This window comes from Nothobranchius furzeri, chromosome 3 (genome assembly GCF_043380555.1).
Source record: "Nothobranchius furzeri strain GRZ-AD chromosome 3, NfurGRZ-RIMD1, whole genome shotgun sequence".
NCBI classification, from domain to species: Eukaryota; Metazoa; Chordata; class Actinopteri; order Cyprinodontiformes; family Nothobranchiidae; genus Nothobranchius; species Nothobranchius furzeri.
The window spans coordinates 43,219,203-43,245,518 of NC_091743.1; the positions used below are offsets into that span (position 1 = coordinate 43,219,203).

At 43.8% G+C, this 26,316-nt stretch overlaps 1 protein-coding gene across 1 annotated transcript in view; it reads left to right on the forward strand.

Annotated features, from left to right (window-relative positions):
* The window catches only part of cntn3b (contactin 3b), a 118,138-nt gene that overhangs the window by 37,334 nt on the left and 54,488 nt on the right, over positions 1–26,316 (forward strand). The window contains exons 4-5 of the mRNA XM_015959946.3: positions 10,627–10,802; positions 24,617–24,715. Of these exons, the coding sequence (XP_015815432.1) occupies positions 10,627–10,802; positions 24,617–24,715 (275 nt within the window). The remainder of the gene's footprint in view (positions 1–10,626; positions 10,803–24,616; positions 24,716–26,316) is intronic.

Consider the following 26,316-nt stretch of genomic DNA (forward strand, 5'->3'; position numbering starts at 1 on the left):
GTTCCGACTATCGGCTTTTGGAGCTCTCGGGAGACCGATGTTTTCCACCCGTTTCTCCCCTCCCCGCAGCTCGGCAGATCTCTGATCGCCGCGGCTCCTGTCTGCTGCTCGGGCTGCCGGCTTGTGGAGCTCACGGATGGAAACCGATGTTTTCCACCCAGTTCTCCCCTCCCCGCAGCTCTCTCAGATCACAGCGGCGCTTGTCTAATGCACGGCTGCCGGCTTCTGAAGCTCTCGGGAGACCTCTGTGTCCCACCCGGTTTTACCCAGCGGTCAGCCCGGCTTATCTCTGACTGTCAGCGCCGGCGCTCCGCACACGCACACCACGCACAGCACAGACCTGAGCACCACGCCGGGGAAGGGGCACCAAACGATTTCAATTAGAAGATGTGCAAAGCAAGTTAACAGCATGTTTACAGAGAGAAAACAATACAAAAAGGAAAGGAGATGGACCGTGTCCACTTTTCACTCTGTCCGGGGCATCCGGACTGGGGGTTCTTGTATTGATGAAAATTTCCGGCTTTTCATCCAGGAGCAGGGATCGAATTATGGGGGAGCTGGATATCCTACACATCCAGGGGAGCCGGAAAAAAGTTTTCTACCTATATTACATCACTTATGGACTCTTTTGAGCAGAGAGCACAGACAGCTGCACAGCGCGTTGTTGCGCAGTGCTCCAGGCTGCTGCTTCCAGCACTTGCCACGATCTGCCCCTGCCCTCCTGACTGTGTTCCTCTCCTGCCTTGATTACCCTTAGTGTTCTCACCTGTCCCTCGTTTACCTGCCCATGTTTCCCTAATTAGCCCTCTGTATTTATACCACCTGTTTTGCTCCTGTCCTTTGTCAGTTCATTGTTGTTGTTTGTCGGTGTTCCTGTTCCTGTTCATCCCATCCTGCCATTAAACCATTTTTTACTTTTACTGAAGCCAGCATTTTTACCTCCTGCTCAGCTCATCCACACATGGTCCGCCGTCTCCACCTCCTACACCGTGACAGAATGATCTGACCAAACCGGGACCTGTGGTGAGCTAACACCTGCTCTCTGGAGGATTTATTTTTTACTTTTTCTCCTTAGCAGAAGGAGATTCTGGCCCAGGGTGTTGGCGCATCCTACCTGTTCTCCGGGGTGGTCAAGCCTCTGGGTGGGTTTCGGCGCATCCAGTTCGTTTCCTGTGGTGGTCGAGCCCTTCTCCTCTCCTGCTTTCTGCCCCCGTCCCGTTTTGTCATGGAAGCCGCAGATCCTGAAGCTTTAAGGGAGTTACACTCCCTACGCACGCCTTCGTTCTCCGGGGTGGTAGGGCTGGTCTCCCCGCTCTTCTCCTGCTTCCCTGCACCCAAGCCTCTTCCTGAGATCCAGCTAATCGTGCCGTGCATCTGCTCTGACCCTGCCGCCGATCCTGGTTTTCTGGCGTCGCTTCTGCAGATTGCCCACTTCCTGGTCCACGCTGTGGGGCTTATGCCTGCAGGTCTCATGCTGCTGCAGCCTCTGCTGGGTCCCACGCCTGCTCCTGCAGTTCTCTGCCTGGGTCCCACGCCTACTGCTGCAGCCCCTGCTGGGTCCCATGCCTGCTCCTGCAGTTCTCTGCCTGGGTCGCACGCCTGCTCCTGCAGTTCTCTGCCTGGGTCGCACGCCTGCTCCTGCAGTTCTCTGCCTGGGTCCCACGTCTGCTCCTGCAGTTCTCTGCCTGGGTCCCACGCCTGCTCCTGCAGTTCTCTGCCTGGGTCCCACGCCTGCTCCTGCAGTTCTCTGCCTGGGTCCCACGCCTGCTCCTGCAGTTCTCTGCCTGGGCTCCATGCCTGCTCACGTCCAGTCAAGTCTTCACGTCCAGTCAAGTCTTCACGTCCAGTCAAGTCCCATTCCAGTCCAAGTCTCGTCTCCACGTTCCAGTCCAAGTCTCATCTCCACGTTCCAGTCCAAGTCTCGTCTCCACGTTCCAGTCCAAGTCTCGTCTCCACGTTCCAGTCCAAGTCTCGTCTCGTTCCTGTTAAGTCCAGTCAAGTCTCGTTCCTGTCAAGTTCGTCCCCGGTCAAGTCTTCGTGTCCCTGTCCTCAGTCCAGTCTTCGAGTCCCCGTCTCCTGTGTTGTGTAGCCTTGTGGGCGTCTGGTATTCGCCCTTAAGGGGGGGGGGGGTGCTGTCACGATCTGCCCCTGCCCTCCTGACTGTGTTCCTCTCCTGCCTTGATTACCCGTAGTGTTCTCACCTGTCCCTCGTTTACCTGCCCATGTTTCCCTAATCAGACCTCTGTATTTATACCACCTGTTTTGCCCCTGTCCTTTGTCAGATCATTGTTGTTGTTTGTTGGTGTTCCTGTTCATCCCATCCTGCCGTTAAACCATTTTTACTTTTACTGAAACCTGCATTTTTACCTCCTGCTCAGCTCATCCACACATGGTCCGCCGTCTCCACCTCCTACACCGTGACAGCGCTCCAGGCTGCTGCGTCCAGCGCACGGTCCATTCTCAAAGTGGCGCAACCAAACAAACTATAATTAACACACGATCGTTCATGTCCGCACATGTTCTCTATTTTCTGTCTTATTTGTGCCTGAAGCACTCTGCCACTGCAGAGCTCATCACCTGTGCTGCGGTGATTTCACCTCACTGACGCAGCATCGAAACGTGCTCTCTGCTTTGTGGTCAGGGGATCCCTTTGATCTGCTCAAAAGTAACTGATGAGGTGAAAAAGTAAGAATCCAGGCAGCAGTTTTTCTGGAGAGTTTAGAGGAGATGCAGGAGGATGAGAGACAGACAGTACAGGAAAATAGTTAAATAAAAACAAGAAAACAAAACAAAGTGTTGAGAAGTAAAATGTAGGTAGATTTATCTCTACTACACATTTTACCTGTATAAAACAATAAGCTATACCAGACCTGGGCATTTTACGGCCCGCGGGCCACATCCGGCCCTTTGGTTGACTTTGACCGGCCCGCGTAAGGTTAATTGGAAATTACAAAATGAATGTATTTTCTCATTTTACCTCATGCATGGGCTAAGGCTGCATTGCTTTTATTTTGAAGTTGTATTTTACGTGCACAATGACGCAATACGTATAGCAACAAGTGCCCGCGGTTGACATGGTGATTGTAGCCTGAGAAATGTCCGCTCATGCAAAAAAAAAAAAAAAAAAGAAAGATGCTGAATGCAGGATTTTCAACAAAAATTGGACTGCTAAGTATTTTTTTTACTGAAGTCGGAGGTAAAACCGTGTGTTTGGTTTGCGGGGAGGAGATTGCCGTGTTTAAGGACTACAATTTGAGTCGGCATTACGACAAGAAACACTCGGAAAAATACAAGAACTTGTCTGATGCTGAGAGGGCACGGACATCCGAAGCTTTGCTAGCAAAGTTGCAAAAGCAGCAAGGCTTTTTTACTAAGCTTCACACATCCAGGGATGCAGCAACCAGGACCAGCTTTGTGATATCCCACAAAATAGCTAAAAACAGCGAACCGTGACCAGGAGGATCGAGGACATTGCGGGGAACCTGGAGCTTCAGCTGCAACGTGAAGTGGCAAGTTTTGACTTTTTCTCATTAGACGGGAGCTGTGATGTCCGGGACACAGCCCAGCTGCTCGTATTTGTCCGGGGGATAACGGACTTCAAGCTCACAGAGGAGCGGGCAGCAATGCGGTCGATGAGAGGGACAACGACAGGGAGTGATCTTTTTACAGAGGTAAATGCGTGCATGGACACTCTGGGATTGAAATGGGAGAGACTGTCACAGCCGGGCGTACACTGTGCGACTTTTTCACTTTTTTGAGCCGATTTTCCAGTCGTGCGAGAAGCCACGACATCGGGGCGAGTTTTGCGCCGAGCGGTCGTGTAGTGTACAGGGGGTTACGAGAGGCGATTAACACCACGTGACCAGCCGCCGATCAGCAGTCGTGAGGTCGCACTCTGGTGTGTTTAATATTTCGCTCGTCCCTCGTGAGGGTATCGCACTGTTGAAGCGGCGCTGCGAGCAGCTGCGACCCAAAAAGTATCAGAACCACTCACGGCGCATGCGCGCGCAATCCTGCATCAACGCTTGTCGCTCGCTATTTCCCTAATAACACACGCTGTTCGTTTTTGTTTCTACACGTTTTTTTTACTCACAAAGATTGTCAAGAAAGTGTGTTTGTCGTGTTCATGTCAAATTAAACTGATCACAAAACACAGATTTACTTTCTTTATTTCGTTTTCCTCATCCAACCCCCATAAATCCCTGTGTGTCCTCCAGCAGCACTCCCGAAGGACAACAGGCAAAACAAGACAAAAAAGTCTAACGTGTTGAGTAAAAACTGCTATTTTTAGCACATTTTTAGGGCCGACATGTTGCTACCAGATGTACAGTGTGAACAGTCAGGTCGCATGCGAGAACTGGGTCGTACAGTGTGAGCACATGACTCGTGAGATCTGCTCTGCGGGGAAGTCGTACAGTTTGAGCTGAAGCTGATGCTGCGAGTGAAAAAGTCGCACAGTGTACGCCCGGCTTTACAGGGAAAAATGTCGGACTTTTGAAACGCATGCAAGATAAAAGTGACAGAAATCGATGCAGATCAAAAATAGGTGTTTTTGCATTGAATTATACACCAACATGTGTTGTGCAAGTCAGTGCTAAAAATCAACCATGTTACTGATGTTGTTACTAAAATAATAAACTTCATCAGGGCGCGGGCGATGAATCACAGACAGTTTGTGGCTCTTGTGGAGGACTCCACACAGCTGTCAGCTGGCTCAGCCTGGGGAAAGTGCTGAAGAGGGTTTGGGACTCGAAAGCAGAGATTCAGGATCTCTGCTGGATTTCTACTCTTCTCTTAAGGAGGATTTTCCAAACCTGAGGAGACATGCTCAGAAGATGTTGGTTCTCTTCAGCTCTACCTACATTTGTGAACAAACATTTTCAATGATGAAGTTTACAAAATCCAGGTATAGATCCTCTCTCACTGATGATCATTTGTCAGCTGTGCTTCGCATCTCCACCTCAGACATCCAACCTGACTTTGATGCACTCGTTAAAGCCCAGCAGAGACTAGATTTCTCTCACTGAATAAGAAAAAAATCACTTAAAAACACAAAATAAGGTGTTTGGACCACAAATGTAGGCAACTAGCAGTGAACTGGGACACTTTTTTTAAACCTCTTTCTCAAGATCACAGTTCAGTGATTTTATTTTACAGACGATACTGTGTGTCTGTAGAATGCTAAGAACCTCTTTCCAACAATATTTGAAACTCAGAATGTGTTTTGGAGTGAATGTGACTGAAACTGTTAACTAATATAAGTCACAAATGTTTAACAAAAACCAAATGTGCACTTTGTTTACCATTGCCTTGGGAAATTTGAATAAATCACATTTTTGTAAGCCAACCTCACTTTTTCCTTTTTGCTCATTTATAACATATAGTCTACTCTTACCAGCTTGAAGAAACAATGGTATTTACTGCTTTTTATAAATAAATACCATTAATATTATGCATAATTGACTTCAGCCTTTTGGCCTGCGGCCCTCCACAATATTTTCTATTTCTCATGTGGCCCCATGGAAAAAATAATTGCCCACCCCTGAGCTATACACATGTAATAATTTTACATCTGATACAGTTCAGATCACCTTCAAAACTCAGTCACACACCCAGGGCGTTTCAAGACATTTTGGGGGCCAAGGCAAAATGACCCCCCCCCCACACACACACACACACAAAATATCAATCCTACTTTTTGGAAAAGAATAAGCAGTTTGTGCATACAAGAGAATTAGAGAGAATTTAAGGCGAAGCGCTTGCACATACTGTGTTATTGTGTTGTTTTTTCTGTGTGTGTGTGTGTGTTGGGGGGGCACCACAAAGCCTTTGTGCTTAGGGCACCAAATTAGCTAGCAACGACCCTGGGCGTTGTGCACAGTTAACTCCAGTTGTAGCTAGGTTGCTACCTCCATTAGCATAGCTCTTACCTCCGTGTTAGCTTCAGGTTAGCTTGTAGCTAATTCGACCGGGTGTCGTCAGTTGATCTCAGCCTTACAGCCCCACCCTCAGCTCCATTCCTTTTGCGGAATTGTCGGGGCTTGACGGAACCTGTGACACGGTCAAAATGGCGGTGGTGGCCACCTCCCATTTCCCCTCAGAAACTTGTTATTGGATCCTATGGAAATGAATTGTCCAATATATATGTTGATGGTTGCAATAGGTAGCATTAGCATCAGCAACTCCACTACATGCCAGGTCTCCTCCAGGCTTGTGTTATTTGTGTTGATAAAACATCAACATTACAGAGCAAACAGGTAGAGTCGTGTTGCTGTTAGCCAATCGGAGGCGAGATGTCCAAATATCAGAAAATAAGACTCCAAATCCTGTTGTTTTAAGCTCCCCTGTCCTCCAGCTAATTTCAAGCTTCCAAAACAGACGTGCCAGAGCTTTTTTTCTCCACAAAGATCGATTCACAAGGCATTCTTTTTTACCAGAGTCCACTGCAAAATCATTGAAAAAAAATAAGTGAACTATGTCTTTAAGGTCTTCTGAGGACAATCATCAACTTTTTTTATGTTTGGTGTTTAAATTTGAAACATTTTTTCCACTGTTACATACTTTAACTTCCTCCCATAAGGATGTAAACTGCAAAAGCTCTGCATGGACAACTATCATTTTCTTTGTCCCAAAATAAAGTAGGTTTAAATTAGGGATGTTCAGATCACATTTTTTAATACATTTTTTTCTACTGATCTGATTCCGAATGATTTGATTTTAAGAATCTGCCGATACCAAATCTTGATCCGATACTTTAAAAATGCATTCAGAAAAAAGAACACAGTAGAGTTGTCCTTTAAGTTATTTTTAATCATTAATAAGTTTCTTTCTTTTTATATTTATGTTATTTCTTTGGTTGTTTTGCCATAAAACATCACTTGTTTAGGAAGTATATCAATAAGAAACATGTTCATAATAAGAATATATGTTAAAGTAAATTGTCACTTACCATTTAAATTAATAAGAAACACGTTAACATTAAGAATGTACAGTACAGGCCAAAAATTTGGACACACCTTCTCATTCAATGAGTTTTCTTTATTTTCGTGACCATGACCATTTAGTGCTAAACACCTAAGAAACGTGTTAATATTAAGAATAAATGTAAAAATAGCCTTGTCGCTCATATTTTAAATCGTTTATTTAGTGTGTGGCTGTTTTCAGCGACAGGGATTGCACGGCACATGACAGCGAGCAGCAGAGTAACTTTTTTCTGCAAAACACTTGTAGAGTTGCTGTGTTTGTAAAGGTAGGAAGAGAAGGCAGATCACACCATGAATCAAGGAGACTGCAGAACCCGACGTTTGCAACCACGACGCTTATCCAGTGTGATAACATGCTGCTATCTTGGCATTTTGGCTGTCTTCAGACTATTTCTTGGTATCCTAATGTATCTTTTAGTGTCAGCTGGCATAGTTGAACTGCTGCATCGGTGTTGAACGCAGCATTACCTTTTCCACCTCGTTAAATGTTTATTACAGTCCCTTTGCTGTTTGTTTAAAATACATTTAAATTACAGACATTTTCTTTCTCTTGAGGTGACAACTATGCTCTGTGTTAGCTAACTGCCACATGTTGTGGTGGGTGAATCACCGTACTACCTTAAATTGTGGGACTTACGGTGTTGTCTGTGAAACAAAGAATACCGATGCAGAGGAACTTGAATTCTACGTGAGAGGGATTTTGCAGAAAACAGATGCTACGTAAACGAAGTGAATTGAACTGAGATTGAACAAAGAAGGCAAATGTGTCGGCTAATATCAGAGCATGTCATTTGTGTGGAAATAAATGGTGGGTGGCTCACTTATTGTGCCAGCTTCCTTCACCGTGGTGCGAGGATCTGTCCAAACTGCCCACCTTCATCTCCCATTAAATTCAATCACGCTGCGCTGCACCAGCTCCAGCTAGCTATCTGTCCTATCTTTTTTTATTTAACCTCCTCCCCTTTTGCACATACAATAATCCCTTCTTTGACACAGAGGGGAGGGAGAGCGGTGGGGTTTTCAAAGGCAGGAATACCGGAGCAGCACAGGCAAATAGATAGATGGCTGGTTTTGGGAAGTGTTGGTGTTTTTATGCATATTCTTGGAAAGCTCCTGGCTTTTTGAAGAGCACAGGGTGTTTGAGTGTAACGTTGAAACAGTGACAAAATCAGTCAGATTAAGTGACTGGCAGAGACTGTTAGATGAATAATGCAGGCTACAAGATGAAAGACAGCTTTGTCTTTTGTAGTCTGTCAGGCAGGAAACCGGGGAGAGCCGCGGCTGGCTTTAAGACTGCATGATGCGTCATTCTAACTGCCTGATAGTTTGCCTCGGAGGCTAAAAATGATATTGATTTTTTCCCTCCTCCTCATCATTGAAATTTTCATTTCACAGTCCTTTTACTGAATGAGACTGATACCTGCTGTTACAGTCATTTTTATTTTTCAATTTCTATAAGACACATGAGACCAAAAACGTTGTATCTGTGTTAAACCTCTAAGATGAAGTCCCATTAGCCACGTGCTGCAGCAGGTGTCTTAGAGGATTTGGCATCTCCTTCAAATATGTCACAGAGTGACAGATCGCAGATCTCAGTGAATTACGTATGAAGTGTTTTTTATTGTGGAGTGTGAGCATTATTCAGTGCTTTGTGACTGGAGCTGTGATTAATAGCTGTCACTTCATGAATTCAGCTTGCATGACAGAGTGTCTCGTGACCTTTCGTAGGGAAATGGTCTGTGGACAATACAATATAAAAGTGTCAACGAGCAATACGTCGAAAATACAAAAGCACAAACAGAAAACTAATTAGAAAGCACTTAAGGAGTGGATTAATCTGCCAAGGCTCCTCACTCCCTCAGATGTGTTATGGTAATATCACAAAATATTTAGATATTTTAATCTCCTGCCTCCGACTGCACATTCAGGAAAACATTGCAGGCATGGTAGTGATTTTCATTCCAACTATTCACATTGATTGAATAGAAAACAGGACCTGAAAGTCAACCTCAAGGCTGGCCATCACCTGTTCTATTGGATGTCGAATTCCGCCTCAAAGCCCCTAGTATCTCTGAAATTTGCACACAGTGACATTTTTATTGTATTATTTTGGTTGCAACAAATAGGCAGCAAAATTAATTCTGAAGCTTTTCCTGACAGTAATAAAAAAGTCATCTTAAGGCAGCTATGTGCAATCAAGGTCCTCAGAGGCCTCTATTCTGCGTGCTTAGTTGTTTTCCTGCTCCAACACGTCTTATTTAGTTATTTGTTCGTCGTGTCTTCAAAATCTGCAAAAGCTTGTTAATCGACATCTAACTTAAACATGGAAGGTGTATAAAGAGCAGGTTCAATGAGATCCCATTTTTTACTTATTATTTCTGATTAATGATTAATCGGTCGCTCTGAACTTATCATGCACGTTGAACATGAAAATAGTCTCCTACCTCTACCCAGGGGTGGACTGGCCTATCTGGCATTCTGGCACCGGTGGGCAGCTTAGACAAGTGGGCTGCTTGCCCAGCTTGGGCCGACACCAACCCCCCACCCCGCTCTGAGGGCCAACGGTTCGTAAAAATGCCAGGGCCGAATTTTGGTACCAGTCCACCCCTGCCTCTACCAGAGAAAATCGACAGTGAAACTCTCAGTTCAGAAAATCCTGACTGATCTACGTCACACTGTCACTTAACATTCATGGACTCACCCATCGAGTTGCGATGGGGAAGGTTGTTGTCATGGGAGCAGAGGCGGAGCTAGCCTAAATGGCGCCCTGTGCGAGAATCCCCCCCCCCCCCCCCCCCCCCCACACACACACACAAGAAAAACAATTACAATGACAACTTTGTTTCAAATTGTGTGGAGTGTATTGTATATAACAAAGCTCTTGTATTGCAAGATTTAACCCCCACATACACACAGCACTGAAACTTCATTTGACATTTGAAGGGATCATCATAGCACCATGCAAAATGTACAGATTAGAGAGGTTAGTTGAGCCATAAGTTGGGGGATAGGTGGAAAAAATACCAACTAAATAATAAAGACATTCATACCTGCATCTTTTCCTCATTTCTCCTCCTCTTCTTTTCTTTTTTTTCTAAACTGGGCACCAGATTTTGCTTTCGGTTCTACAAACAGACATTAGGGGCTGCTAAAAGCAAGCCAAAACTTCCTTGATTCCCTTTGGAAGTCAGCATTGGCATGGTTAAGGCCCTCCTCATACAAGATTAAGATCCTGCTACCTTCTTCACGAATTTTGAGTGTGACTGGATTGCAGCAATATTGGAAAACCTTCTGTGTTAAGGCAAATGTTTTCTTGCTGACATTCTTTAAGCCAATAACCATTCTATTAGGTTATAATTTGGCCTTTTTTAGACTCTGTCTTAATTGTAAACCAAATAATGTACTTGAAAGCACTCAACCTAGTCCACAGTAGTTTGTGATGATCTTTTTTAAATTGTAACATTATTCTGAGGCAGGCCAGATTAGTTTTTTTTAGTGATGTTGAGCCCTGCTCGTTTTACACACCTTTCATCCTCTCAGCACGATGTGGGCAGACCAAGAGAACCCAATTGATCTCTGATAAAACACTGCAAGTGTTCATCTCCAGGGGGCTCAGCTACTGATTGTGTTTGCATTTTTCCAGATGGTCGCTAAACGGAACAGCCATTGATCTGGGGAGCGACTACCGGCGTCACATGTCTGGGGGCAGCCTGATCATTAGGAACCTGGACAAGGACCAAGACACTGGGATCTACCAATGCATGGCTTTCAATACGTGGGGCTCTATCCTCAGCCGCAGAGCCAGCATCCAATTTGCATGTAAGTAATGCTGCATTTGCTAACATTTTGTTGCCATAGTTTCGACACAGTAGTGACATTCTGGCATGTGTTTGTACCCGCTGTATGTCAGGCTGACAAGTGTAATACGCTCAGAACCTGCATTCTTTTTGCGTTTATTTATTTATTTACTCTTCTGATTTCTAATTTAGATTGCATGGGAATAGATTTTCACAGGAGGACATGGTAATTGAGTGAAATGTCAGATGCAACAAACACAGGAGTAGCCTCTGACTGGCTCTGAACCCCATTGATTCTCATTAGTGGTTCAAACTCTGACAGCCTCTGCAGTTTGTCCAAACAGAATCATATTTTGGCAAGTTACACGCCAGGTCTCGTTATCCAGACTTTAAAGCAGACACACGAATAATGCTTCAAAAGTGTTAGTATCTTTGTACTATAATCACCAGATGCTTTTTCATGTATAATATATACAGCTGATGGTGAGGAGATCAGGCAGTGGCAGGCTGACTGCTGCTTAAAAGACAAAAGGAATGCTGGGATGTGATGCTGTGGAGTGGGATCCTACCTTCCCGACAAGCGCTGTAGAGGCACGGCCCTTTTCTTGATCAAGCCTGCTGACTATTGATCCTGTCCCAAGGATAGGGAGCCTTTAACTTCCTCTCATGAGATGGACTGCCATTATCCCTATGGCTCAGTAATGAATCTCACTTGTGGGCACTGGGTGAGGAGCGGAGCTGCTTGACATTTATTGTCTTGCCTAATGCACAGTGAGGGAAACCTAAAAGATCAGCAAGGCTGATACTCTGTTTTTCCACGTAATGAGGCGACCACGCTAAGATAGAAATGTCGTTCCTTCTCAGCTGCTCTCAGTATTCAGCTGCAACCACAACAAGCTACCTCCTACAGCTCATTCTGATTGCATAAACAATCTTTTTTGTATATATTTTAGTACAGATGTGTTTCCTCGGGGAGAATGTCAGCCGTGAATTTAATGAATGTGCTTACATTGCTTACTTACCTGAAGGTACAAGAATTCAGAAAGTCCCACCTGTTGTAGATAGGTCTTGAACAGTCTCAGCTTAGATAAACAGGTTAGTCCCAACCCTAACCAAGCTAACATTCAGTCACGCTGGCATAAGGCACTGATCTGTATAAAGAACCCAGAAACTCGGCATCTCCTATGAATAAATCACTAAATACAAACACAATGAAGGCTCAAATATATAAGAAACAAGCAATAAAAAATAAACACAGAAATGAACAAGGATTATAAATGAGCTAATATAAAGCTAAGAAAGGCAGAACTAAAACTTCTAAACCCAAACATCCTGACACTTCCAGTACGAATTTACTTAATTCTCTGTTGGAACAACCGTGTAATATGAAATGAACAAGTGTGTAAATGTTTGCAGGCTTAAAGCCGGGGGAGCGCTCCTCCGTGAGAGCGGGAGTGGGGATGGGGGGGGGGGGGGGGGGGGGGGGGGGTTGCACACTTTCCGCTGCTGTTTCTCACCAGTATGAGCTGATGGAAGGCTCTAGTTTTGTTGCACTGTTTGTGTCAGCGGGCACGGTAGGGTCGGGGCATGACGCTTAGCCTGGTGGGTGGCCAAGCAAAACCTGCTGGGCCGCCAGGCTTATAAAGCGCTGGGGGAAACCCAGCATAAGCGTTTGAATCGTCACAGAGGAGTCAGCTGGAGGAGAGAGTGGAATAACCCGGCAGAATTTGGTGTTTTATTTGCTGATATTTGGACATCTTGCCCTGGATTGGATAACAGCAACTCGACTTTACCTCAAACTTGCAATATAGATGTTTTATCTCCACATTACCACAGTTCTGATATGTGGTGAAGTTGCTAATGCTAACAGTTAGCTTCTACTAGCTGAGACATTCTGTTTCCTGGACGCTAAATCAACAACATCCATCCCATATCAGAAATTAATGCAGGAGATAGGTTTAAGAGACTATTTTAATGTTCAGTCAGCATAGTAAACTTAGAGTGTCCCTTTATAATCAGAAATAGCCATCAAAACATGTGTTTTCAGTGTTCCACAACTTTAATCTCTGTTTCTCCAAACTGGTGCCATTCAAAGAACATTTAGCAATAGACCTGATTCTCTTTTTACACACCTTTACTATACAGAAAACTTCCAAATGTTTGATATCTTTGAAAGTCAATGTGTTAAATGCAGAAAAAGATGAGCATCATGGCCCAGATACACATTTGGGTTGTTTTCTGAGCTGATCCTTGTCATGTTTGGGTTGAGGTGTTTGACCCAAGAAAGACATGTAGAATCGCACAAGAAATTAAAAACATTTTTATCTAGAAAAACTAAAAGAACGCCACAAACGTGTGGCAAGGTAGACTGGGTCTCTGGCTCAAGAGGCTGGTCCGGCAGGAAGCTCAAAGCTCAAGAGGGAATGGGTCAGGCCTGAGGTGGTGGTCATAGGGAGGACTCGAAGGTAGGAAACAGGTGTGAGGACTTGAGGATGTCCAAGGTTTCCAGGCAAAGTGAGTGGTGAGAGAGCAGGGCGGACACGGTTGCAGGCAGACGTTGGCTCGAAAGTGATCCACGAGGTTATTGCTGGTCAGTTGGTGATGGTTGATAGCCTAGTGAACTAGACCAAATTCTTGCTTTGCAAAGTTTGGTCTAGGCACGCTCCATTGGAACCTCCGCAGCTACCTACCAGGACTCTGGCTAGCCAATCACAGCTCTCTAGAGGGGTTTCAAACACATAAAAAGCTGTGATTGGTCCATAATGGTGGGCCAATCACAGTGCTCTATCTGCTTAGTGAACAAATCACAGAGCTTTATCCGCTTTGTGGGCCAGTCAGGGCACTCTATATGCCTGGTGGGTGGGATGATGCAACAGAGTGAAACAAGAGTATGTCACATTCATCGTCCAGTGGAATGCGGAGATCATTTGAAAGACAACGGTAGAACCCGCCCCACAACCGAGAGCCGTCAATGGAGCATGGCCAGACTAAATAATACATTTATTTAGTCTGGCTTGCCAGGCTAGATGGTTGAGACACCTGGAGACAAGAGGGTTAGGAAACTCAAAATATATTTAGGGGCTCAAAAAGAGAGCTAGCGACACCGAGTTTGATTGTACCCAAAGTGAGTTTTTGTCTGGCACTGTGGCGTCATCTGCCAGCTCCTTAAATGGGCCAGACTTGCTGATTGGCCAACCAGCTACAGCTGGACCTGCTCTGCGGCACTGCTCACCTGCAAACAATGACTCAGACCTCATTAGTTGAAGACCACTCACCTCAGACCGTGACAATCTTAGTCTCTAGTTTTCTGAAATGGTCCAAACAAGGACTGCCTAAATGAATTGTTGATAGACGAGCTACTGCGGATTTTAAAGAATGTTTTTGAGGCAAACTGTGGAATGAAGCCAAGGTGGCCAAAAGGAGTTTGATGGTTTGAATCATGTTCTGGAAACTCTGTGATCATATAGATGTTATCTTAGCAGGCAATACCTACCTACCTTTAACATCTGTCTATTTACAGGCCTTCAGGGACATGGTGTTCTCTAACGTCACTGCCCTCTATCTACAGTTTTACTTGTAGAAAAAAATGTGATTTAAAAATCATTTCAGAACCCCCCGAACCAATCTGTGTCATTGATTTTTCATCCTGTAAATTTTCCAGATATGAATCCATTTGAGGTGTGTTGGACAAACAAGTCCCTCCCTTAAATGGCTCATCTTGGAACTAACCAGACTTAAAGCAGCAGCAGAGACGTGTGTGACCTTAAAACGGTGTGCTCTGACTCATTTTGATGGCTCACTGACATTCATTATGAACAAGCTCAGACCCACAGTGCCAAGGGACTGAGAAATGGCATCACGCAACTTTTATTTCCTGCTATAAAAGTGCTTGCTTGGTGTCTAGCAAAACGAAAGCTATGAATACAGATTAAACAAAGTTTGAAAAATAAAGTGACTTTGGTGATAGTAAACCTCAGACCCTAAGAGATGTGATGAAAGACCCAAATTTTAATCAAAGGGTTTCTGTAACGTTTTTTACAATTGAAAACTGTTCTTTGAGCCTCTATATAGCATATGGAACTTTTTGGGGATCACAATGAGCCAGGAGCCCTAATAAATGGCCAAACTCAAACCCAGTTCTGTTGGAACAGAAAGATTTTTTTTTTCACTTTTCATTAACTCATTCACTGCCAATGACGACTAAAGTCGTCAATTGCTTTTTTTTTTTACTGTGTGGGCGTCGGAACGAGCCCCCGCACCGTGAGAACAAACATATCAGCTCTAAAGCCGATCTCCATCCGCATACGTCACGCGTCACGTGATCAGGAAGCAGAAATCCATGTGTTAGCAGATCGTTTGGGGCCGCTGCTGTAAAAAAAGTGAGGCGTGAACCGGAAAAGCTTCTGCCAATCACAATTCAGCAACGGATTATGAAAGAACGGATAACGCTCGAAACGGGCAGATTCTTCCTGATGTAAGAGATGAGTCTTTGCTTTGTTTTGGTTGTTTTGGCGTCGACATCATCATAGCGCGTAACGTTCTGGGACTCTTTAAAAAAACAGTAAAAACGGCGAGAAACGCTGACAGCGAAGGGCCGTTAGTGATCAGGAAACGGCTGGCAGTGAATGAGTTAAATCTCAATATATTTATAGCTATTCTATGTTAGAATGTTGTTAAGAGGCATGAAAACCAGTTTTCAGCTAATTTGTTAACATATTTGCCATTGTAGCTTCAACAGCAATGTGGAGTGTTTTTTTTTTTTGTGCTAGATTTGGCTTGTCTGAGAAATCTGTTGGCATGTTTGTAATTAAGAAACAGGAATCTAGATTTTAGAAATCTTAACAAGTTAACTTGACATTTAAAATAGGCAAAGAGGTCTAGAAGGGAATTTCTTTGATAAAAGCACCCATAAAGAAATGTAAAAGTCAAGCTCTCAAACGTCATTGGTAATATGTAACATTATATACAGGCTAATGCATATTTGCTTTGTTAATGTATCTGACATTTGCTTTGGAAGGCCATGTCAAAGCCTATGGTAAAAACACAACATTAAACAAAGAGCACTTTAATTGTGTTGTCAGACTGAAACCTAAGCAACAAACTCATTGTCACTAAGACTTCCTGGCTGCTGAAGTCTCATTAAATTGTTGACACACCCCTTAAGAGAATGTAAATATGTCCTTCTTATGTAAATGTCCCTCCACAGTTTCAGCTGCTTCTACATTTATAACTAAAGAACAAGTCTGAAAACAGCTCCTCCCTCTCTCGCTCCATGCCTGTACACACAGTGCGGTCAAACCCGCGGATCAGCTGATCACAGCATCACTAAACAAAAGGAGAGAAAAAGGATAAACTTCCAATCCTATGCTAAAACGTTAAACCTAAAACGCAGCAAACTTTAGTTTGCCTGCAGTTATTCACTAGTGAAGCAACACCTAACTTCTATGAGCAAGAAAAGCAACATGAAAAATGATAGAAGAGGTCTTTTCTCAGTGTGATGATGACTATGGGACATTCACTTTTTACTCATAATTCTAATACATTTGCAGTGGACTTTAGTAAGAATGAATGTCTTGTAAACCGTACTCGGGGGGAAAAAGCTCCGGTGCACCTGTTACAGCACAGAGAATTCAGCAAGAGAAGAAAGACGACAGAATGTGGAATCTTATTTCCTAATATTTAGACACCTTACCTTGGAGTGGCTAACAGGAACACGACCAAACCACTGACTCAGTTTGCTTTGCAATGTTGATGTTTTAAAGTTAAAGTCCCATTAGTCATCACACACTGATGAAATTCATCTCCGCTTTTGAACCATCCTTAAAAACGACAGAGAGTTGCTGCAGCTTCAGTAAAGCCGGGCGTACACCGTGCGACTTTTTCACTTTTTTGAGCCGATTTTCCACTCGTGCGAGAATCCACGAGATCGGGGCGAGTTTTACGCCGAGCGTCGTGTAGTGTACAGGGGGTTACGAGAGGCGATTAACACCACGTGACCAGCTACCGATCAGCAATCGTGAGCTCGCACGGACTTCTGGCGTGTTTGATATTTTGCTCGTCCCTCGTGAGGGTATCGCACTGTTGAAGCGGCGCTGTGAGCAGCTGCGACCCAAAAAGTATCAGAACCGCTCACGGTGCATGCGCAATCCTGCATCAACGCCGCTCGCTCGTTATTTCCCTAAGAACACACGCTGTTCATTTTTGTTTCTACACGATTTTTTACTCACAAAGATTGTCAAGAAAGCGTGTTTGTCGTGTTCATGTCAAATTAAACTGATCACAAAACACAGATTTACTTTCTTTATTTCGTTTTCCTCATCCAACCCCCACAAATCCCTGTGTGTCCTCCTGCAGCACTCCCGAAGGACAACAGGCAAAACAAGACAAAAAAGTCTCACGTGTTGTGTAAAAACTGCTATTTTTAGCATATTTTTAGGTCCGACGTGTTGCTACCAGACGTACAGTGTGAGCGCCTGGCTCGTGAGATCTGCCCTGCGAGGAAGTCGTACAGTTTGAGCTGAAGCTGAGTGCTACGAGTGAAAAAGTCGCACAGTGTACGCCCGGCTTAAGCGGCAATAATGAATGTTAATGAATTGCGCATGCGGGAAGCCCCCGCTGGTTGATTCTATGTGCCAGTCGGAGGCTCCCCCTAATGGTAGGCATGTATTTGAGCCAGCAGATCAGTCGTAGTGGGCGTGTTGGCCCGGGCCAGCCCTGAGCAGACCACCAGAGGATAAAGGACGGAAAACCGCCCGGTAGAAGAGAGAAAGGTACCAGGCCACTCAGGTATAAAAATATGCAATGCGGGCCAGGCGGTACCAGATATGAAACCCTCGTTAAAGTTGAGTGTCAGGCAGGGAGGCATTGGGCCCCGTTTTTAAAGTCTTTGGTACAACCCAACTGGGATTTTAACCCCAATCTCTCTCCCAGTGTGAACACTCTACCACTAGGCCACTGAGAAGGTTTTTTTCCACATATAACACAAGCTTGAAGGGTTAGGTGTGGTGGAGTTGCTAATGCTAATGGTTAGCATTCGTTGGTGTTTCTTGGACGTTCAACCAACAATTTACCTCCTTCAAAATGAATTCAGATTGTTTTAAACGTTGGCTTCAATTTGTATGTCTTCTTTCTTTATTGTTTCTTTAATGCTACATTTAAAAAAATGTAATTTTGCAAGCATGCATCATTGCTACAATCTGTCTAGTAACAAAGTACTGGTCTACATATGGTTGATTTAGAAGGGAAGCAGCAGACTCTTGCAGTCAGATGCAGATGGTAGACACGAGGCTTCTATGATGAAAGCTGCATCACACAGCCTGTGAATGGTAAAATGTGAATTCTGCATTCGGTGTGCGGTGACATGACATGCTAAACATATGCAGTGCAATCGTGTTGCATAATAATGGATCCACAGTCAAATGCTTCAAAGTGTACAATCTGAGACCATTTTCATTACAAAAACTGTTTTATTTATTATGATTTTATTCATTATTTTGGATATTTATCCCCTCAACTGGAGTAATGCATACAGGGATTTTGTATCCCACAAACAATCTGATGGTTTAAGAGCTGTGGTGTTTTGCGGGGCCCACACGCTCATACTTTTCTTTTCTCTGATCCGTGAAGTTTTGGTTAAGGACCAGTAAACACTTTAGATTTAGAGTATTTTATTATTCTCTTTGAACAAGCTTGTTGGAGACATGGGAGAACAATAATTCAGATTTACCTAAAAAAAATAGTTAAATTGTTTCATAGTAGAATCAGAGGACAACCTTAGGTGCTGGTGAGGCCATTGTTATCATGAAAGGTGTCATTAAGGTTACATAAGTCCTTGGCCCCTCCCTCTATACAGCTTCCTGTTTGTGTCGTTGGTGCTGATGGTCCTAACCGGTCCCCAACTAAGCCAATCATTTGCACTGTTTTGGCCATGTTTCAAGGTAAATGGTTAATGGCCTGTATTTGTATAACACCCGCAAGGCTCTTTACAAAAAAAAATGTCATTCACTCATTCACACTCTGGTAGCAATGAGCTACATCGTAGCCATACCTGCCCCCTGCACACTGACAGAGGCAAGGCTGCTGAACACTGGTGCCGCCGGTCTCTCTAACCACCAGAAGGCAATGAGGGTTAAGTGTCTTGCTCAAGGACACAGCAACTGTGACAATAAGAATGGGACTCAATCCCACAACCCGTTGTTTCAGACCACACTTTACTAGCTTCTTGCTCCCAACCAGAGTTTAAGAACAGAAGAATTGTCTTGGATGAGCTGTTTCCAAGTAAACCTTCAAGATCATCACGACCGGGACAAGTGATCACCTACATAAATGTCTACTTGAGTTTACTGTGTTGGTGGATTTTTTTAGGCTGTGAAGTCTACTGTGAAGCACATTGAGTTGCCTTTGTGTAGGAAATGCACTATTTAAATAAAGCTGTCGTGTCTATTAGGCCTTTGCCAACAGCACTACTCATCATGACTCTGGAGAGTTTAGTTCAGTCTGGCCGCTTTTTCCAACAGCATGGTTTGGTATTGTCCCCCTACTTTCTCTCTACTTTTCAGTCCCTGCTCCTCTGTGGTTCCAAAGACGCATCATGGCTGTCAGGCTCTTATTGGCTAGGGGGCGGAGTCACCGGTTGCTCCAGAGCCTTCTGGCTGCTGCCTCGCTGCCTGCAGTCATTTCTCTGGACAATCTCTGGAGGTGGACATTGTAACTCTTGTAGCGGAATATAGTTGGTATATTCTTACACTTTTATTAAGGTCCAGAGATATCACTGATCTGAGCCGGAGCTGGATCATTAATCTTTGGACCGGGCTCTTAGAATCAAAAGAGGTTGTTTTTACCATAGGGAATTTTATTCAAACACTTTGTATTGAATTAGAGACAAGAAGAGAGAGAGAGAGAGGTGGGACGTTTAAGAATATTTATTTTCAAATTTTTCAAAACAATCACCAGGACTAACTCTCTAATGTTGGATGCAGATTAATGTAATGCTGAAGTGTTGGTGTGTGTGTGTCAGTTCAGAATCTCCATCTGGTGGAGGCGTCTGAGTGCGAGATGTTGTTTGCCCTAACTGACCGAAGATGGATTTCAGGAGGAAGACATGAGACGCAATCTATGCCGAACTACGTACCAGACGGAGACTTCCGTGTTAGATCTGGATGCCAGGTCCTGAGACCCTCCTTGTGCTGGAACCGGTAAAACGGCGTCGGCAGTACGACAAACCAGTCTGAGGATCGTCTCTCGGTACAACGGCAGGGTTCAGCCTCACGTAGAGACAGTTCAGCTTTTATTCTGAAGGAACCGTCGTCTTGTTGATAAAACGACAGAATTTTCCAGCTTGACAGTTCTCAGCTTAAAAGTAGAAAATACAGCTGGCCAATCTGTACTTCACTTAGCGATGATGGACATCAGTCGGATTTGAGAGCTGGTTGAACTCACGTTGGAACTACGTTGAAACTTGCGGTGGAACTCGATTAAAATGGCGTTGTTCTGTTTTATTAAGCTTAGTTGTTTATGGTTTTTAGTGAATCGGAGTGGACAGATTAACTAAACACCACAGAACTCAGAGAGGAAGTTCTGATTGGATGAGTGAACAATGTGTCATGTGTTTACCTTATGTGGATCAGGATGTCTAGCTCAGTTAGCCCAAGTCCTGTTATTCATTAAACACATAAACCATAACATTGTGATTTCACAGATCAGTCACCTGATTATTATTGACCAACAGTTGTTTTGATTAGCTTTATTAGAAATAAAGTTCTTTGATTAACTAATGAAAAGTGTTCTTCGTCCTTCTTCTGTCTTCTTTGCTGGAATGTAAACATCAGAAGCAAGCGCATGACCTTGGCAATTTATGCACACTGTCACTGTGTCAAAGGGCAGCTGTTGAGGGCAGAAATGGCATATTCATAATGCTATACGTTGCATTTGTAGTCCTCATTTTCATACACCTTGTGTATTTTTCCAAACAGTGTATGTTGATAGAAGGTTTACTCAGACCAACATCCTCCTTTCGTCTTTTTTTTCTTTTTACTACTATACAGCACTTTGGTCAGCTGTCATGCTGTTTTTAAATGTGAAGAAGAAGAAGAATAAAGTATAATTTCTATAGCGCCTCTCGAGATAAAAGATAAAAATCACGAGGCGCTTCACAAAAACAAAAAATGTAAAAATATAAAAAAGCATTTAGAAAATGTTTAATAAAAATATATTTAAAAAGAGCAAAAATAGGCAATTGTGATTTAAAAAATGTTAAGAAAGAGAGAGAGTGAACAGGAAAGAGGGAAATCAGTGGATCCTGAGGAAGGTGGAATAGGTGGGGAGAGCAGAATAAAGAGAGAGTGGTGAAGAAGGTCACACAAAAGCCTGAACAGGTGAGTCTTCAGCTGCTTTTTAAAGGAGACCACTGAGTCCACTGATCTCAGGCTCAGGGGGGGAGAGTTCCAGAGTATGGGGGCCACAGCAGCAAATGATCTGTCACCTTTGACCTTTAGCCTGGTGCTGCACAACCAGTAGACTTTGATCACTGGACCTCAGGGACCTGCTGGGGGTGTAGGGACTGAGAAGATCACCAATGTAAGATGGTGCTTGTCCATGTAAGGCCCTATAGACCAGAACCAGGATGTGCTTTATAAATAAACCTGGCATGGTATGGTACTAATTAGCCTGCATTATGTACCCATCCACCTTGTTATGGCATTTTCAGCTTGTTTTGCTTTTGTTTATCTCTCTTCCACACGTTGGATCACACTAGACCGTTGAGGTCTTTTCTGTTGGTTTGAGGCAGTAAATTGTGGCCATCAGTGATGTGTTTGCCTTTAGGTGGTATTTTAAACTCTCTGTTGGATACACCCTACCAGTTCTTCTTCTTATTATTATTTTTTTTTTCATTTCAGTCCATGTGAGTGCTGTACCAGGCTTCATCCCACCTTAAATAACCTCATGGGTTAAAACGAGACAGCGTTCATCCCAACCAGTAATGATCAAGATGTCAGTCTTAATGTGACTATGTGTTCATAGCTAATGAGAATCAAACTACATTATAGATGATAAAATACTTGTTAGCATGAATTAATTAACACACATTTTCTAAAATACAAGAACTTAAATGAAATAAACATAAAAACCCAGAGATTGGTATAGGTTGAGTTTGTGGTTCTTGTTAAAGCAGAAACACTAGAAGTAAGCTAATTATTTGTGAGTGGATGTTGATGGATGTCATCAAGTACAGTCCTTGAGGGATCACATCCTGCAAATTTTTGTTGTGTCCTTCGTCCGACACACCTGATTAATAGGCTTTTGCTGACCTGCACATGATGAGGTGATTAAAGCATGTCATTCAAGTGCGTTGGAGCAGGAAACTAGTGAAAACTGTCGTTGGTGACTCCTGGTCCACGAATGCTAGTGCACTGCAGATGGCTCTACAGTTTTCACTGCATCACAATTGTAGGTGAAAATGAACAGAAGAAAAACAATTTTTTTGATTTCTTGCCAGAATTTTTTACATTTTACTGTCTTTGTGGTTCCTGACAGATGAATTAACCAAACATAAACAACAATTCTCATCCTCACTCAGTATTTCGCCAATCCAAAATTCCACGTTTCCCCTTTTCTGTAACTGGTTTAACTTGTTGAAGATGTTGTTCATTGTATCGATGACTCCCAAGTTTTAGATGGATGAGGTGGGTGCTGAACCACACTAATGTGGACTGCACATGCTTGTCCTCGGAGGGGCCTGGGCGTCCCTAGCAGACACGTACAATGACCACATTTATGTAATTGCATGTGAACTCGTGGACACTTAAATTCCAACTATTAGGAGGCTTTATTAGTCCTAGCTTCCCCAGTGACAACGAGGGTAAACTCTGCATCTGAAATCTATGATAGTCTCATTAGTCTAATATTTAATTTCTACCAATCAACAAGCTTTACTTTCTCCTACCATCAATCTAGGTTAACGAGAGCTGTGTTGTCTGCACACCTGTGTATGTAGATCTGCTCACTGAAATATTACTGTTTTTTTAAAGCGTCAGAGCATGACACAGCTCTTTCTATAATTTTGGGTTTTTACGTCCTTCCCGACTGTTATAATCTCACCTTTGTCTTACTTGGTTGTTGCAATGCCACTCACCGCAGGGATCTTAAAAATGATGGAACTGGGTTGTAAATAATCTGAGTTTTCCTGCTGTACACCAGTTGAGCTTTGGTCTGGTACCTCTGGAGCAGTTTGGCTCAAGAATTCTGTCTGACACAATACAGGATGACAGGGAGCGCCTCCACAGCGGCGCCCTTGCCCAGACCAATCATCTCGGAGCTGTAATGGTCTCCCTCTGTAATCTCTAGGCTAGCCATTCTTATATGGCAGAGATTGATTCTGCTTGCAAAGGAATTGCTGCAGCTGTATAGTGAATTTGGCCTCTAGCTTTCAGAGTTGTGGTGTGTGGTCAGTTGAGTCCACTGAAGCCTATTATTCTTCTCTTCGGAGGCCACAGAAAAGAGAGAGGGGTATATCCCTTTAAGCACTGAGTCCAGCAACATTTTCACCTCTCTTTGTTCAATTTTGCACAATCTGAGTGTTGAGTCCCCCCCCCCCCAATGCTTTATAATGTGTTTTTTTTATGATTAGCAGCTGCTTTAACCCTCTCAGGCTCAAAATAAGTTTTGATAAAAGGACGAACAACTAAGTCCTTCAGGAGTACTTCTGAGTTAAAAAATGCTCATGAGATGCATCATATGTGGAGTAACCAGGTAGGTAGGTTTTAACTGTAGCAGATCTGCCACGCCTGCCTCCAGAGGGTTAATGGCAGCTAGGTGTGCATCTCATCCGGCGTGGCTCCTTAGAATCAGTAGTGCAATTCAAAGTTTTTGTTTGTAAAAGCAGCCTGGTGAGATCAGAAGGATGTTACCTCTGTCTGTATTTCAAGTCCGTCGCCTCCTCCTGTGGCCTCTAGTGGTCCGATACCGTGACTTGGCTCTGCTTGATTCCGCTGCGGTCAACAGAGAGCTGCTCATTAATCTTAGCCGCACTCTGTCCCACTTCTCTCCATAATCTTCTTCCTCCTAATTTCTCTTATCGGTCACACTGACTTTCTTTTGTTTGTGTTTGGAAGGCTTACTCTAGGCTGTTAGCCAAAGGGTGCAGACAGGGTGCAGAGCGGACTGCAGCAGCTCCCCTCCATCCGTCATGAAGCCAGGGGTGGTTTGTCATGCCAGGTTTTGTTTTTTTTTCTTTTTTTCTTTTTTTTTTACTCCAGGCAACTGCTCATTCATTTGCAGGCGATAGATTGTGCTGAGAGTATTGATGGGGAAGCTAATGCTTTTAAATGCAAGATTACACCACATTTAGTAATGATGTTACTTATTGCTGCTGGCTCTGCAAACTGTCGTTTGCCATGCACTCTCTCTGCTGTGTGTTTGCTCAGGCCTTGCACAGTTGTTTCCTTCCTTCTCGCGAATTTCATCCTGTTTCAGCCTGGTCTCTGCACTGCAACTCACTGTGTAGTGTTGCTGAGTAAATGTCAACAAGGCTGGTCCATCCATTTCATCAGCACCCTGATGTCTTTGAAACTATCGGCTGCTGTCAGGAGGTGTCCCGGGGCAATCAATGATGCCCTGTTAAAGTCCCACTGCTCCAAATGCAACATCAAAAACTCTCGTCTGTGCTTCAGCAAAGGGAGTTTTGGAAAACGTAGATCCCTGGTTTTATGTCTGTCACAGGACCCTAAAACACACCGCTGTGTAACACACACTACTGCTGCTGATCCTTTCTTTTTTTATTTCTTTTTTTTTTTTTTGCAAGCTGCTGTCAAATTTGATTTGAATTTTTTTCTGACTCAGATCTTGAAAACTTCAAAACCCAATCGGTGAGGAGTGCTGTCAATGTCCGAGAGGGTCAAGGAGTGGTTCTGTTGTGTGGAGCTCCACCACATTCTGGAGGTAAGATGCAGTTTTAGTCTAAATAATCTTAACATTAGCACACAGCTGTCTTCCTACAGACGTGTTTTTGTTACAGTGACATGTTAGAGCCATTGCATATAGGAACAAACTAGTAAGCTGAGCCTGAGGAGGGTAAATGTATAAAAGATGATCAGTTTTACTGGAACAACCCGCCAAGGTATATTTAGATCTGCTCAGACCTTGAACATTTTAAAAGTTTTTTAGATACTTTTTCTCTTTGGCTTTTATTCCTGGTTGAATGGAACTCCTACTTTTTATCTCATATTTGATTTAGTTTATTTTATTATTACTTTTTTACACAATATATACTCTACAGGTTGTCTGGGCTCTCCCTTACCCCTTCTTTCCACCGGAGCCGCCAGCAGCGCGAGTCGACCGCGTCTCAGGAGCAGCATGTCGCGGCCTTTACGCGCCGGTTCTATTTTCTACGTGCGACGCCTCTGAAACGGGTCAAGTTCGACATTTTTGGGGAAGGAAAGACAGGAAATCAGACGCGGAAATGGAGCGAAGCTCTCGAGATTTTCAGAATAAAGAACGTGCTGCCTTCCGGTTGCTTTACTTTTAAAAAAGTTACTAACTGTGCGGCCCCGTGAGAAGTTATCACCTAGCTAGCGGTCTCCTTTGTTTTTCAGGTCCGTATTGGCGATTATAAAACGGACAGAACATAAAACACAAACCTTTTGGAGCCATGTTGTAGTTTTCTCCTGCTTGTTGTTGTGTTTACTGACGAAGTCACTCCTGTGACTTCGTGCTCGGTCGGTGACAGCTGCTCCCCTGCTGCTACGCATCTCGTGGGAAGGGCCAAACAGCAGCTTACGTGAGCAAGACGTGCTGCTGCAGTAACGTGCTGCTGACGGCTCTGGTGGAAAAAAAGGGGTTAGAGATAGGGTGAGAAATTTAGTTACCTGGAAGGGGCTTGGAGTAGACCCGCTGCTCTTCCACATCGAGAGGAGCCAGTTGAGGTGGCTCGGACATCTAGTCAGCATGCCTCCAGGATGCCTCCCTGGTGAGGTTTTCCGAGTATGTCTGAGTGGGAAGACACCTAAAGGTGGACCCAGGACACGCTCGGGGGACTTTGTCTCTCGGCTGGCCAGGGAATGCCTTGGGACTTCCCTGAAGTAGTTTGCCTAAGTGGCTAGGGAGAGGAAAGTCTAAGCCTCCCTGTTTAGGCTACTGCCCTGGCGACTCAACCCTAGATAAGCAGAGCTATGTGTATGTATGTGTGTATGGATGGATGGTTGAATGAATGAATGAATGAATATTTATTATGGATGCACCAAAACGAAAAGTCTTGGCCAAAAGCGAGGAAACCAAGACAGAAAAAAACTAAAACCTTAACACCAAAAGAAATGATCACTTCAATAATTAGAACCATCACATTTATGGCTATGATGTGTACTAACCTCACTAAAATCACTGCAATAAATCAATTACAAAGCCATGAAAATAGTTATTTAGCACTGACAAAACAACAATTAATTAAAGATGAAAATAAAATGTTTCACTTGACCACACTTGTGTACGTTAAATAATAATAAATTATAAATAAAATAATAAATTATAAATGTACAGCCTTATAA